Here is a 16733-nt window from a genome sequence, read left to right as displayed (position 1 = left end):
AAGCTAGTTTACAAGTTCTACCTAGTTCATTGTCTTATCCACCTTTGGACTTCTCTAGGCCAGGGTTCCCCAATCCCCGGTCTGCAGACTGGTACTGGTCCACAGCCTGTTAGGAACGGCCCGTGCAAGTGAGCGAAGCTTCATCTGCGCATGTGTAGGATCTAGGTAGTGCACCAAAACCTGGTCCCTGGTGCCCAAAAAGCTGCTCTAGGCTATCTTTTGGTAGGTCCAAAATCTTTTCTTTATTATGCAGATTCTGGTCGAAAGATTGGTAAGTCTCTAACTCTTGCCCAGAGGGCTAATACAATGTAGATTGTCTTTGGTCATGGGAAACCTTTACTGAAATCCTAATACAGTTCTCTGTAAAGTGATCAGTATCACTTTGCAGAGATTATCCACTATTGTTGCTGTTATAATATTTAAAGTACTATTATTCAAAGTAGTGTTTATTATTTTCAGAAAAATGTTTTGGGATCTTGACAAAGAAGTTGATGTGGTGAAGAGTTGGGGACACCTCCTTGTCTAATGTTGAGACATAACCATCTTTATATGCTTATATGCTTTATATACTCATAAATTGATGCTTCTGAAACCTTTGGAAAATCATTTTACATCCATTCTTTTGTAGCCTAGACCATTTCCAGTTATAAGCTTGCTAAATAATTATGTACTTATGTAGAGACCTTGAAGAATGAGGACAGATTATTTTCCTGTGATTTTAGCTCTTCAGTTATATCACATTTACACAACCATGTTTTCTTGTGCAGATGCTTTCTTGAAAATTATTACTGTGCATTCTGAGCATGAACATTGAAACTTTCTAGTTACAGAGTTATAGCGGAATACCTATGCAGAATCCCTTTGTGCAAAAGCTGAGATTATTTCTGGAAAAATCATGGCTTCAAATAGAAACCTATTCTTGCATAAATATTCAGTCATATATATTTTATTATTCACAGAAGAATTATTGTCATCCCAAGAGAAATCACCAGTAACCAAAGACATTATAGTAAATGTGGACTACAACAAGAAGACTGATGTGGTAACTTCTAAACCTGTTAGTGAAAAAGGACCTATTTATAAAGGTAACTATGTATTTAGTACATGTATACTTCTTTTTTTCCTAGGAACTCAAGGTAGCAGGTATAGTTCTTTTCACATAGATGTATGTGTGCATATAGACGTACATCCACATAATTACTATTATACCAACCCTACAATACCAATTTGACTCCAAATAGTAACTGATCACAATGTCATAATTGTGCGGGTATTTGGGTATATGAACATAAGACTCCTTGTTGAATAATTGTGCAGATCTTTTATTAGTCATATATCTGATGAAGGGAATATATTAAGTCTTTTCCTTCCTATTACATTTTGTTCCATATTGCAAAGTTTAAAACCGGTGAGAGTTTCAGAACCAGTTCTCAGTTCAGTTGGTTCAGTGTGTTACTGAAGGTTATTCATTACAAATTATATGAATAAATAAAAGCTTTTGGTACATTGAGGTACTGCATCAAAAGGGCTTCTGATACAATTATGGCACACTTGTTGACTATAGTGTGGATTAAACTTAATAGATAAATACATTGGCTCTGCCAAATCTAAAATATGTCCTTGTAGTCACTTGTAAACGTAGCCCATTTTATATATTTGCCTAGTAGTAATGCTTGTCTTGGGTTAAATGTGAGACTGATCATGGATTTTACTCATCTTCTTTCCATCTTAAGCTAATGCAGAATTTTAAATTATATCAATATTTTCTCCCTGGATAAAAAGATTTTTGTGTGTATGTATGTTTGAATCCATGCGTGCATTAGTATGTCTAGTGCAAAGAGAGGGATATTGTGGACATTTCAGGTATTCACATGTTTCTTTTTTTAAATAGTGTAGTGGTATAAAGAAAATATGTGAATATGCTAATTAATAACATTCATGAGGGCATGTATTAATTCATATTCGATTTTTACCATTGAATGGTAAACAATTGTTCATTATCATTAATATTGCAAATAACCTTTTTTCATTTTTTGTTTACTTTTAAAACATGTCCAGAAGAAGAAGAAGATATCAAGACTCCAACACAGCCACTTTTGAAAAAAGGCAGGCCATTTTCCATCTTCTTTTGTTTAATCCATTTTCCCTTTCTGTCACTGTCCATTTATTATTTCTTTCATATCTTATTTTGTATATTGTTTATCACAAGTAGAAGTTAACAATTCAGACTTCCTGTAGAACGTGGTCGGATGTTTTGGCTATGACAGCTTTAGTATTTTAATGAATTTCAGTAACTTATTTACGTACATCATTTTTATTACTGTGCTAAAAATATAAGGATAACATTACAGTGTACGTCTTTCATTGAACCAAAGAGCTGATAACAGTGATGCTAATTATTTCAAGCCCTGACCAATTCGATGAGTGTTTCTCAAGCTTGGCAGCTTTAAACTGGATGGACTCTTAACTGGCTGGTTGAGGAATTCTGTGAAAGTCCACACAGGCTAAAGGTGCCAACATCGAGAAGCATTTAGATAGTGGAATCAAAAAGTGGTTGACCGCTCATTTATACCCCCACTCCTCTTAGCAGCCACCTACCCTAAATATTGGGAGTTTCAAAGGCATGCAATGTGATGATACTAAAAAAAATTAAAGTGTGATATTAGGTCTGTATATTTTAGAACATATCTTCTTTATCTCTTATTTTTTTCTATTCCTTGTAAACCAGCTTCTGCATTTGAATGGAGATGGCTGATCGGATATTTTGGACTTCATTTTCTTCCAAATGTCACTTCTCAATTTTACAGATCCTAAGGGCCCGTCTGTTCCTCTGAACTTGGCTGATCAAAAGCTGCTTGATGCAAGTTCCCAATTTCAGAAAAAACAAGGCAAAAATTACATTGATGTTTGGTGGCTCTTTGATGATGGGGGTAAGACATTTTTTTAAAAAAAATACAAAAAAATAGAAATGTTATCTGGTATTTCCTTTTCCAACATTGGCTCTAAATTAAGATTGGGTTTTTTCTCCCCTATAGGCTTAACACTTTTGATTCCATATCTTCTGACAACCAAGAAAAAATGGAAAGACTGCAAGATCAGGGTATTCATTGGCGGAAAAATAAACAGAATTGACCATGACAGAAGAGCGTGAGTTTAATGAATTACAATGTTTCTATGGCTAAGTTTATTTTTTCTATTTTAACCAAATCAATTAATCAAATCCAGTCAGTGCATTGATATATTTATTATATTATTTATATTAAAATTCATAAATTGCTTTAGAGCAGACATGTCAAACTAGGGACGTTGCGAGACGTATCAGGACTATTTTGTCATTGCCAGCAATGGGGTGGACTTGGCTTCCAGATGACGCGTTCGGCCCGCGAGCCGGCAGTTTGACACCCCTGATTTAGAGCAATCACTGACGGTGCTCCAATGGATGAAAAGTTTTTATTTGTATGTGACTCCTGTGTTTTGTTGATTGCCTTCAAAGCACTTCATCATTTATGAGGAATTGTGTATGAAATTAAAGTGGAATGAAGAACTAATTCAAATTATCTATTATTTTACTGAATCATTAAATTTCTGACATACTAAAAACATCTCATGCAAAATATTTTACCCTAAACATTTCATAGCATGTAAAACTGGAAGAAATAATTTAGTCTAATCTCTGCACAGTGCAGAAATCTGCTACAGGTAGCCCTTAAACACATGATTCGTTGCTTAGCAACTGTTCAGATTACAGTGGACCTCCCCAGAGCCATTTACAACCCAGATTCAAAGTTCTGATGGCTCCTCCAGTCACATATTGGGCGCTTGGCAACCATGCTTCATTTATGGCTGTTTACAGTGTCCTGTAGTCATGTGACTGTGATTAATGACGGGTTTTGCCAGTAGCTGGCAGTTACTGTCAGTTTACAGCAAAAAATGCTCATTGTGAACAATGGATTTGTTGAACAACCATGGCTATGCTCACTTAATGACCATGTATGTTTGCTTTACAAACTGCACAATGACCACAAAAAAGGTCATAAAATTAGGTGGGGATCACATGATGACCCATTTAACAACCAGCACAACCATAATTCTGAGCTCAATTATAGTCATAAGATGAGGGCTACCTAAATCAACAATATCCTTAACAGGGGCCCATTCAGTTTCTGTTTAAATGCCTTCTGTGAAAGAGGATCCATTTCATTGTTGACTGTTCTACCATCAAGATTTTCTTCCTGATGTCCACCTGTGCCTTGTCATTTAAAGCCATTGCTGCTGCTTCTGTCTTCTAAAGAAGTTTTATTGTTTAGCCCTATTTCCTACAAGATAGCCTTTCAGAGACTTGTAAGCAACCATTAGAGTTCCCCATCGCCTGCTCTTCAGGCTACCTGTACCCAGTACCTCTTAGCCTGTCTCATATTTTTTTTATTGTGGCTGCTATCCTCTGGAACCATTCCAGCTTATCAATATCCTTAAATTATGAAGTTCAGAATTGGATGCGTATTCTGAATTTCCACTATTAATTATGGTCTCCTTTAACTTTCAGGATGGCAACATTACTTAGCAAATTTCGGATAGACTTTTCAGATATCATGGTCCTTGGTGATATCAATACAAAACCAAAGAAAGAAAAGTAAGTTGCACAGTAATTTCCAATATTAATTTCTATGTAATTTAAATGAGTTATTACATTAATATTTAGATTCTACTGTAAAATGATTATACAATGAGGTTCCGTTTTTAAAAATAATTTCAAATAATTATTAAGAAAAGCATAGATACTGGGTAAGAAATAGCTTTTTACAGCTCATGGACTGAATTGCTATTAAAAACAGAATAGTTAAGCACGACGTGAATGACATGCTGCTATTTAAATAGAATTTCCATGTGATAATTTATTTTATAGTTTTAAGTGTAGTACCTCAGTAATGAAAATAATGTCTTAGCATGATTTCTTAATTACCAAATAACCAATGCCATTTTCTCAACCCACAATCTGAAAACATAGTCCTTGCTTAACAGCTGGAACTGGAACCGGCAACTCCACCACCGACACAGTCATTAACTGAAGTATCACATGACCATGCCAAATTTACAATGTCAGATGCATTGCAATATTAAATAAATCATCGTGGTTTGTTAAGGCAATGTCACATGACCACAACATACAACCTACCACTGAGTTTTGATGTTGGAAGCTGACACTGAAGGTTGCAAATGGTAACCACATGTCTGTAGGATGCTGCAACCATTGCAATTCAGGTTGCAGAGTGCCTGAATTGTATCATGTGGCCATGTGGATGCTGCAACTGCTGTTATTTCAAGGAGCAATTGTAAATTTATTTTTTCAGCACTATCATAAGTCTAAACACACACTGAAGGGGCAGTTGGTAAACAAGGGCTATCTGTGATAATAATCCCCTACCCTCTAAAGTATTAATTAGTAAATCTTGTCCAGATGTTAGAAAAATAGGATTACAGTTTCAGTTAATGAAAAACCGAACCATACAATATTTAACAAACAGCCCCTACACACTACTGGGAAGACTTAGTGTCTTTAAATAGAGGTAAATTGCAAAACAAATTTGTGGAGTCCTTAGTGCTCTCTCAGCTTGATTGTTTGCTCAGGTGCTGCACTGGAGATGTTAACTAGTTGAGGTAACAAAACATCCAAACTCAGAGAGCACCAAGGACTCCATCATTTAGGCCCAAGCTACACATATTCTCTTCTCTTGGAAATTTTGGTTTGCTAGGAAACATGACACTTCTGTGCAGTGATAAAGGAACTGTTCAATTCCAGTTAATTAGGCCTGCACATATCATTAGGATATGTGACATGCTAGTTGCATGTCTAACTGCAGATATCGATAAAACTGTTGATGAATTCTAACTCTGTGATCAAATAACTTTCAGCATTGCAGCCTTTGAAGAAATGATTGAACCATTCAGACTTCATGAAGATGATAAAGAGCAAGATGTTGCAGACAAAATGAAGGAAGATGAACCTTGGAGAATCACAGATAACGAAATTGAGCTATATAAAACCAAGGTATGTAGCATTCTTTCCCATATGTACAAATACTTGAACTTTAACATCACTATTCCAAATTAATTTTAAAATGGTTATTAGCCTTTCAGACATCAGTAACGCTTTCATTTTTTTTACAGAGTTACCGTCAGATTAGATTAAATGAATTACTGAAAGAACATTCAAGCACAGCTAATCTAATCGTTATGTAAGTATTTCTTTCTGTCATTCTTGGCATCCTTTCCAGAAAATATCTGAAATAACAAATCAGTCAAAATGTTCTTTGTTTAATGTCCTTTCATTCAATAACTATTCAAAATTAACAACAGTGGTGAAAAAAATGGACTTCTGACTGATTCTTGAAGATGTAAGTTACTGCTTACTAGCAATATTTATAGATCTCCTCAGACCGCCCCCCCCAAATTCTATAGAAAGTTGTGAGACCCTCACATCCTCACTTAACTATGGCAAAAAAATTGTAAAATCAAAAGCAAATGTCATGTGAAGTTATGTTTTATGACCATCTCACTTAGTGATGGAAATTCTGGTCCCATTGCCATTGTTAACCGAGAACTACCTGTATTCTTAAAAAGAATGCTTAAAAAGAAGCTGTATTCTCAAGAGGTCTGATTCAGTTTAGTGACCTACTGGGAGAGAATTTATATATCATGCATGGTGGGTCTTTAATTCCTAGAATTTAGTAAGTCTGCAACGTTCAGTTTTGTATTTTCTAAATAAAATTAATGTTAGAATTTTTAGTAACATTAATACAATGTTTTTTTCATGAAAAACTAGCTGGGTTCTTGTTTTCAGAAATCCCATTTCTTTAAATGGATTCTGATCTTGCACGAGCCAGAATCCCGCTTTTTTCTATACGCAATTCACTTATTACAATAATTCAAGAACAAGTATTTCATTTTTAAATATTTTCTGTGAATAAAAGCTTGTATGCTCAAAAGTAAATGTAGATTAGTGACCTGAGTTTTGAGTATATTGTTAAAAAATGAAAAAGGCAAAGTCAGAGAATCTCAGATTGGAAAGCGAAGTTATTTTTTTGGAAAAGTTGAAATTTGACAATTCATAAGAATGGATCCTGATTACTAGAAAATTTGAAAACAGTATTTTCACAAATAATAGTCAATGTGTGAAGTAAATGATAACTATCACAATAATAACCAAGGTAGAATAAAATCAAGCAGTAAAACACTTTTCCTCTGACATACAGGAACATAAATCTGAAAATGTTATCCTGATGATACTTGTACATTGAATTTGAAATGTCATTGAAAGCTTGTACAGTGTCTGGAGAGACTAAGTGGGAATAAACAAGTTTAGATTACATTCTACCTAGATTACAGTTCACTATTAGTTAACAATTATCAGCTTTTATTGATCATGATATTTATTCTTGACATGGTTGGGTTTCCCCAGAAAGAGATGGTTTGTTATTTGGGCATCTTTCAGAGTTGCTCTGTGCAAGCAGTAGACAGAAACACTGGACGGGAGTGTCAGAGTCCTTACCAGTCCTGGTTCCACAAATGATAAATGATGGTCAACAAGGTAGCTGGCTAGGCAGGAACGTTCTGACCAGTGTTTATTGATGGCAAATAACAGCAATAGAGCAATAACAGCAATAAAGTCAGCACTGGGAGTGACTTGCTCCCAGTGCCTTATATACAGGCAATCCCCTTAGCTCCACCCCCCATCCAACCAGCCAACACCCAGCATACGTCCCTAAAACCAGCATAGGTGGCCTCCGCGTCCCCCCTCCAGCATCATCTCCAGCATGCAGGCAGTAGCCTCAGCTGTTCAGCGGCCAGAGATAGAGCAGTCAGCATGCAGCTGGGAGCTCAGCCTCTCGGAGGTCAGGCAGAGGGATTCCCAGGCAAAGGGGGATTCCCTGGTTGTCAGGCAATGACATCAGCAGCTCGCCGTCTAACCGCAGGCTCCCTCGGCTGTTTCCCTTTCCCTTCCCTGAAGTGGCAAGCCCATGGGGCTTGACAGGGAGAACGTTCTCCCACCTCCATTGGGAAATTAGTTCCGATCTAATCTTGATCACTCCTTGAGTGGACTACTTTAGATGCTTTCTAAGATGACTCAGGCTGCATCTACTGCAAACATGATAACAATCTCATTGGTAAGACATAATTGTAGAATAATGCCAATTATGTGGTTGTTGCCCTGGTTGGCAGTAGGCTTCTGGGACCAATTCATTTCCTTTAAAGCCAATGTTGTACCAGGATACATGATCAGAGACTTTCCTAGCTTGAATCTGCCCATCAGAGATGCCTGCTGTGAGTCGTTTCCCTCGTCCTCGTCCCCTCCCCCATTCTCATGACATTCCTATGGAACAGACTTCCTGTGGGAATCTTCATTTTTATACCGGCCCTGTTTTTGCTTTCTTTTAAAAAGAACAAAATTTGTGGGGTTTGAAGAGATCTATAAATATTGCTAGTAAGCAGTAAATAATTAAAATAACCTTGATCAAGGTAAGCTTAAATGCATAAGAACTGAATGATAATGGAAAGAACATAGTATGGTGGATTGCAGTAAAATTAATTATTTAATTGGGGGAATTCCTTCTTGAATAGAGGTCTTGCTGCTAAATAACTTGGTGGGTGATTAGTAGAGCAGAATTGTTTGTCTCTACTCAACAAACACCATTGAGTAAAACCATTTCATGTAAAAAAATACTTTGGATAGCAGATCAGTTTAAATTAGAATACATAATGCAATTTTAATCCTGTCCATTAATCCTCTCTGTTTTTTATAGGAGTTTACCAGTTGCACGAAAAAGTGCTGTATCGAGTGCATTGTACATGGCCTGGATAGAAGCTCTTTCAAAAGACCTACCACCTATTCTCCTTGTCCGTGGAAATCATCAAAGTGTTCTTACCTTCTATTCATAAACTCTCTTGTGCAAAAATGCAACGGGGAAGAAATGGTACTTCAGTGCCTAGAGGAGAGGGTCTGGGACGTATGATTAAAATATTAACCTCACACAGAGGCAGAAAGTGATAACTTTCTCACTATTCCCCTGACCCAAAAGCACATAAGGAAAGTCACTATTCTCCTAATTGTGGAAGTTCCATTTTTTTCTAATTCTTCTGTAATTTAATCTTGCTAAATGGGGGAGGATTCCTTAGTAAAGAATAAATAAACAGGTTTTTCTTTGCTAATTGAAAAGCAGCAATAAAGGTGTTTATTTTTGATCAATGAAAGGGTTATAGATTTATAAAAACATTTTAGCCTTGAGGTGCCTTCTGAAGTTAACCAAATTTCATCCATATATTGTTTTGTAAATTTATGAAGTCAGTCTGCCATTGGTTAAAACTTTAGATCAAACTTCCTCTAGTTTCTAGACTCTTCCATCTTACAATAATAAAGATGCTGCATTCTGGTCTTCCATGAAGGTATTAGTTTGGATTGTTATATGTTTCTTATTGTTTGCAATGGTGTATGTATGTGTCTGTTTAAGAGACTTGTTAGTCCTAAAAGAGGTAAGTGGGATGACTTGGCTATGATAAAAGTCAAATTCATTCAGTTAGCATCGAGGACTTTGTAAAGTTTAATTTTTACTACTGAAAGATGTACTAATTGGGAACTACTAATGTTCTCCAATTCCATCCCGTCCTTCGTGTTCCTTGGACTCCTATGATGGAAGATTAACCCGACAGATTTTATTGTGCAGTTCTTTTAACAAAGGGTGCTTTTGTCACAGGTTGCCATCAGTGTTGGGGCTGATTCCGTGTGTGCCCTTTTGGGGGGCACCATATAGATAAAAAGTAGTTCTGTGGGACCATGTTTTGTCCAAGGCATCCAAGGACATTTTATTTAAAATCTGCTAAAACTCTTGCTAAACACTCAGGTTTGGTTCTCTTGAGCTTGCTTTTTAATTTGATAAGATGGTGTATTCAAGAATTGCCCATTTGTGTGCCCTCTGTTTCTGGAAGGGTATATATTTCAATTGCTTTATATTTTTTTATTCTATGAACTGCTTCCTGAAGAATCTCTTGAAGCTTTATCTGATACTTGGTAATAACACTTATACCTGTTACCTGTTAGTTGCCTAAAAATGCGTTTCAACTTTTGGCTTTAGTACAGAGCACCAGGTTAGATCAAAGATCTATAATTTCAGAGTTTCTAAGTGAACCACAGCATATAAAAAGCTTTCTTGCTAAGTGAAATCAAAATCTGTGAACAAATTGTTTCGGGAGATCTGGTTAATGGGACAACAGGATTCTTGCATATTGTAATTACTTTCAGTAACCTACTGCTCTAATGCTGATTGTTGTTTTTTTCCCCAGAAGTGCAATACACGTTGGCTGCCAGATAGAGTAATTCATTGTCAGGATATATTTTTCAAACGAAATTGGAAGTTTATAATAAAATAGTTTATTGTTACTTTTTTTTTAAAAAAAATCACATTGCAAATAGAGTGTTGATTACTACCAGATTGGTTGATTGTTGCTGTGATGAAAGAAGATGTAAAATTACTCAGTGAGGCTGAATTTCCTTTCCTTTCTCTTGTTAAGTGCAGACTTAGAGTAGGATAGAAAACAGCATCACCCATCTGGAAGAAATGCACTTGGACAGTTAGCAGTTTGGCCCATTCAGGGCAGCCATTATTTGTGATGTGCAAAAGAAAGGAATTGCATTTCTGTCAGTGTGTGGTGGCTGAAGTAATTATTTTAACATTTGGATCTATTGATGGATACCAAATGTAGCCTGTAACTTAAATGTTCTTTATCTAATGAGAATTTCCAATATTAGAAATGCAAAATGCCAAATCCTGATTATAACATTATTAAAACTCTCTAGGTCATATATACTATTAACTTGTTAGCAAATTTAGCCATTCCAGTTTCTATTTACTATAAATTTAAATTTCTTTTGGATGCTTTTTAAAATTTTCAATCAGTAATAACTTGAAATAGTTTTCCATTGACACTCAGCAATATCATTTTTATAAATTTATTTTGTGAAATTCGGAAGTGTTTAGGAAATAGTTGAAGAAATTGATTATTTATTGTTTCATTATGTTTGCCTTTCCTTTTTACACAATTATTTTATATGCTATTTTGTTTATTTAAAAATGAACTACGGTCTTAATTTAAAGCTTGAGCTTTGGTTGGTACTATCCACAATCCAAAAATGTTATGTCATATTTTGATAATGTATTGTAACTGTTATCTACAGTTACGACTTTTCTAATGTTTTAACGACGTCGAGTATTGCAGCTACTATACTGTACTGAAGAAGGATCACTGCAATAAATGGAAGTGAATTAAATAGTTTGGTCTAAATCGTTTTATTTTTATTGACAGTGTTTCCCCTGCACCCCCCACCTCCATCCCAGTGGAGTTCTGACCATTTTCCTTCCATGTCATCTGTTTTTGCTATTGCAGATTTAATATTTCAAGCAGTCTTTCTGTTGTCTCCAGATAAAAGAACTTATAAGAAAGATAAGAGATCCGTCAGAGTTGATCCACTTCCTCCTCCAGGAGAATCTGCCTAAACAGCAACTTGCTTCTAACAGTCTGCACAAAGGCCAAATATGAATTACTTGGCAGGATCAGCTTAGCCCAGCAGTCTTGGTTGTCAGAGATAAGAAAAATGCACACTTTTTTCCTGTTTATCTGTGAATGAACTCATTCTTAAGTTTGAAACTTGTATATTTAAGTTCAGAAACATCTAGTCCCATCCAAAGATTATTGTGCCATTCTTCCCAGTCAACCACCTAACCATCCTGGCCACAGATGGTGTCTTTTTCCCCTCTTCCAGGCTGTGTCCTGCCCCCTGTTCTGCAAATTTCAGCAGCAAAATCCTCATTTATCTCAGAGGCCTTGCAGCTGTAATGTTTCCCGAAATATTTCCTTGGCTTGGCAATTGCTGTTCTTTCAGTGTTGCTAGCACTTATCCTTAAGAAAAGAGCCAGAAGGAGCCAGGTTATTTACAAGACTGGGGGGGGGGGGAAACACTGATTTTGGCTTAGTTGAATTATGCTAGGCTTATCAGAAATGTGGCAAGCTCACTAAATGGGAATACTTTTAAAATGATCCTGGAGGAGTTCATGAGCAAGTGGAATTGAATAGACTATCTGTCTTGGTTCTTAAATGTAATATATATATATATATATATATATATATATATATATATATATATATATATATATATATATATATATATATATATATATATATATATATATATACATATATATATATATACATATACATATACATATATATACATATACATATACATATATATACATATATATATATACATATACATACATATATACATATACATATATATAAATGATCCTGGAGGAGTTCATGAGCAAGTGGAATTGAATAGACTATCTGTCTTGGTTCTTAAATGTAATATATATATATATATATATATATATATATATATATATATATATATATATATATATATATATATATATATGTGTGTTTTCTGAGGTTTTCGCGGGTGCCTGTATGTGGATCCTTGGTTTTTCGGGTTTTTCCCCGCGTAGAACTAGAGGTGTAGGCGCAACGTTTCGACGGAATCCCATCCGTCATCATCAGGCTTTAGCTTCCTTCTTCTGGGAAGGAAGCTAAAGCCTGATGATGACGCGGGGAAAAACCCGAAAAACCAAGGATCCACATACATATATATATATATATATATATATTCTTAAATGTAATTATATATATATATATATATATATATATTGATTCCATTTATATCCCGCCCTTCTCCGAAGACTCAGGGCAGCTTACAAGCTTAGCAGTAGCCTTCATTCTGTGTATATGCCTGCTTATTAGGGCTTTCGGTCCCCCCCAAGCGGCATTATTACAAAGTCAGCTTATTGCCCCCAACAATCTGGGTCCTCATTTTACCTACCTCAGAAGGATGGAAGGCTGAGTCAACCTTGAGCCTGGTGGGATGCGAACCTGCACTAATTGCAGGCAGCTGGTGTTACTTAAGGAGGCATTAGCCCACTGCTCCACCAAGGCAATATATACATTGCCTCTTGTGAGGAAATAATTTATGCATATAAGTTCTCTTTGATAGACCTGTCCATGATTTTATCTAAACATTCCAGTCATTGCCACAATTTCATAAACTAAATAGAATAGAATATTCCATATTCCAGTGTATATAATGGTTTTCAAAGCCCTACATGGCATGGGTCCGGAGTACCTTGGGAATCACCTGCTGCCGGCATCAACTTCCCTCCGCCCGGTACGCTCCCACAGAGAGGGCTTCCTAAGGGTTCCGCCGTTCGGAGAATGCCGTCTGGTGGCTCCCAGAGGGAGGGCGTTCTCTGTGGGCGCGCCTGACCTATGGAACTGTTTACCAGTTGAGCTCCGGTTGGCTCCCGACCTTTGCTCCTTCCGACGCGACCTAAAAACATATCTGTTTGAGCAATCCGGTCTGGTCTGACGGGTTCTGTTGTAATTATTGTTTTAAGGTAACTTATCTTCTGCATTTGGGCAAAATTAGGGTTTAATTTGTTTTCAATATCTGTATTTGTGCATTCTGATATTTATGTCACTGTTCACCGCCCTGAGTCCTTAGGGAGAAGGGCGGTATACAAATCAAATCAAATAATAAATAATAAATAAATAAATAAATAAAATGAATATTCTTTTTTTCCCCACAGCTTTTCTCCTGCATCTGATGCAGAGGACTGTGGTCCATAAAAATGTATGCATTGCTATTAAGATGCCATCTTATCCCACTCAGTATCAGTACCTTAAATATGAAGAATCAGCTGTCTTTGGTATTGGCTGTATACATTTGAACACCATCCCAGGAACTCCATTCAGGCTGTCCCTGCTTCAAAATGTCATCTGCGCTGGCAGCTCAGTTGCAAGCAAGGTTATTCTTATCTGCGTTGTCAATACAGGCAAACCCAGTCATGGTTTTACAACATCTAGAAATTGCTTGAAGCACTTTTTGGGAGGGGGGAAGGGGAGTAATTTTAATGGTTCATGGGTTGTGCCATCTGTGCTGTTTTGTAACATTATGGATGAGTGACAGTTGTTAAGAATTCAAAATAACTGTCCACACACAAAAATGGGAATAAGAAGCACTTGAGTCTTCTAGAGTTTATTTACAAGCCTATAAAGAAGCACATTCTTCAGCAAGCAACCAGTCCCAGGAAAATATTTTTCCAGCCATTATTGCACTTGCATCCTTCAATTTTATTTAATTGCATTTAAAAATCCTTTTTTCCTGACCTTATTTGGAGCTCCGCTATTCTTCCATTGGAGGGCCTCAGTTCTCTTGAGATAAGAGCTGGATAGTTATCCTGGCTTGTCTTTGATACAGTGGTATTGCATTGCAACCACCCCTTCTTCAACTCCATGTTCAGCTTCACTGAACTGGAACTGGTGGTTAATTATGCAGTTTCTATAAAATTTTAATGCTTTTTAAAAATTCAATTGTCTATAATCATGCTTTGTTTTATTGCAATACTTCTTGTGAAAATGAAACTTGGGTTGCTTTACATTCATTTTTTGTGTTCAGATTTTTTTCCTTTGTGAGACTTAATGAAAGACAAAATTATCTCTGCTTTTTCCCATTGTTTGTCATCATCTTCAGCTGATGTACTTAGCAGTTTTACAAAAACCCAGTTCTATTCATTAAGATGCAAAAGAATTCTGCATTTAATTTGCCCCAGAAGGAGTTCAGGAAAATATTCCAATGATTCACAAATCTATGCAGAATTACGAATAAGTGCCTTTTTAGTTCTAGTCTGGTTAGTGTTTGGTTTAACAGGTTTCAAGATAGATATTTTTCTGGTCATGAGCTCGAACCTAAAATTGCAAATCCTCTCATCCAAATATTAAGCTGGGCCACAGGGAAAATAAGCTGCTATTTATTTTATTTTTTTCACCTGCTTAGCAACATTGGCTGTAACTACCTGTATCTTGTTAGACTAAGGCTGAAGCTTTCTCTGTGGACTTGTGAGCATTCCTGAGGGTGAAAATGTTACTCTGAGCAACAATTAGCAAGGCAGGTTTTTAATTGTAACAGAAAATGCATTGTAAAATAGGCAACTGAGCACTAAGCTAACTACATTCCATGCTCCATGTGATTGAGAAGAGGCAGGAGGAAATAACCTCATATTAGCTACCTCTTATAGCAGGCAGATAGCCAGTTTGAACTGGTGGTTAAAGCATCAGCCTAGAAACCAGGACACACGGAAGTTTAGTCCCACCTTAGGCATGAAAACCAGCTGGGTGACTTTGGGACAGTCATTCTCTTTCAGCCCGACACAAGGTTGTTATTGTGAGGAAAATAAGGAGGAAGGTGTGTTGGATATGTTTGCTATCTTGAGTTATTTATAAAAATAAAGGCAAGATTTTTTTTTTAAAAAAAATTATTCTGTTTGTGTACTTTGTCTGATTTGTTATGTCTTGTGGCCAATAGATCATGAAAATACTGAAGCATCATGCCATTGGAGTTTGAATCTTCAACAGATATTGGCACCTTCATTTCCTAGACTGCCTGTGACCCCAAACGACAGCATTCACAGCAACCTGGACATTTAGAAGGTCATCTACTGAGTAGCATACCTAGAAATCACTGCAGGGCTGGTTTGTTAATCCAAAACCGGAACACTGGAGCTAGACCATTTTCCCTGGGGAGGGGAGAGATTGTATCTGAGTGATGGCATACAACCATTGGCTGGATAACCACACTATGGATACCAAAGTGATTAGACTGTGCTAGTCCACCCCTGGTACCTTACCTTAGAATAAGGAAGGAGAGAAAGATAGTAATGATGGCTGAACTCCAATGTTCTAGTTCAAACCTAGATTTCCCTTTGGAGGAAGCTAGACTTACATTGGATTGGAATGTAGGCTCTCAAGTTAGCCTTCCATTGCATTTACTTTCCTCCAGGAAAAAGGAGCAGATATGAACTTGCTACCTTTTGTTTTGTTTTGTTTTAAATATGCAAATATTGTTTTGTCAATTTTTTTTTGCAGAATTAGAAAATTATTCAGAAAAATATTTCTGAAGAATGATAGGAAAAGTCCTTCTTATCTCCCTCCAATTTGTTTTCCCTTTCAGCAAGGTTGCTAGAAGCATCTCTCCACTGGCCTCTCCATTCCCATTATTGCAATTTAGCAGTTTGAACTAAACCAGATAGTATGTCAAGTGGGAAACAGAAATCAAGAATGGTCATATGGAAGTTGTCAAACGCCATCTTGTGGTCAGAGAAAAATCCTACAAATCCTCTTCAGCTTTGAAACGGAGATGAGCACCGGCCCCTAGAGTTGGAAATGACTAGCAGGCATGTGCGGGGGAGCCTTTACCTTTATCTTTTTATAGACACCCAAAATGACTGCTGTGACTCACATTTTGTACCCTCCATGCACTGAATAAAACCTCAATATATCAATGCAATGAACCTCTGTTGGTTCAATGCCTAGACTTGTATTATAGCTTGTGTAAGGTTTTCAGCAAAGTCATCAAACTGAAATTATTCCTTTAGTTCCAGCACTACCTGTACATATTCACAAAAATTTTGTTAATTCTAATTCGATAGAGCAGGCAAGAAAGACTTTTGTGGTGTTTTCAGCAAAACATAGATTGAAATATAGGCATTTAAAGTATGACAGTTGCCCCCAAATCTCAGTTTTTAAGGCAACTTTTTTGTTCTAGAAGCTCTTCCTGAACCCATATGCATGTTTAA

The 16733-nt window shown here is 36.5% G+C and overlaps 1 protein-coding gene and 1 long non-coding RNA gene across 3 annotated transcripts in view; both read left to right on the top strand.

The window, feature by feature from the left end:
* Positions 1 to 12179, top strand: part of SLC12A2 (solute carrier family 12 member 2) — a 49498-nt gene extending 37319 nt beyond the window's left edge. Inside the window, exons 21-28 of one of the 2 annotated variants that reach the window (XM_083355093.1) lie at positions 960 to 1085; positions 2059 to 2106; positions 2808 to 2930; positions 3036 to 3147; positions 4544 to 4630; positions 5911 to 6046; positions 6166 to 6233; positions 8799 to 12179. In XM_083355093.1, the coding sequence (XP_083211219.1) occupies positions 960 to 1085; positions 2059 to 2106; positions 2808 to 2930; positions 3036 to 3147; positions 4544 to 4630; positions 5911 to 6046; positions 6166 to 6233; positions 8799 to 8934 (836 nt within the window). In that variant the 3' untranslated portion in view covers positions 8935 to 12179. Of the gene's footprint in view, positions 1 to 959; positions 1086 to 2058; positions 2107 to 2728; positions 2931 to 3035; positions 3148 to 4543; positions 4631 to 5910; positions 6047 to 6165; positions 6234 to 8798 lie in introns of those variants that run through there. The other variant, XM_083355094.1, reaches the window with a different exon arrangement.
* Positions 12180 to 13436: 1257 nt separating this feature from the next.
* LOC310635801 lies at positions 13437 to 16444 on the top strand. The gene is made up of 2 exons (XR_014491527.1): positions 13437 to 13906; positions 15464 to 16444. It is a non-coding gene; the product is annotated as an uncharacterized lncRNA (long non-coding RNA).
* Positions 16445 to 16733: the final 289 nt, after the last annotated feature.

This window comes from Vipera ursinii (genome assembly GCF_947247035.1).
Source record: "Vipera ursinii genome assembly, chromosome: 2".
Lineage (NCBI taxonomy): Eukaryota > Metazoa > Chordata > Lepidosauria > Squamata > Viperidae > Vipera > Vipera ursinii.
The sequence above is the reverse complement of the archived record's forward strand: the minus strand, read 5'-3'. Positions and strand labels throughout refer to the sequence as shown.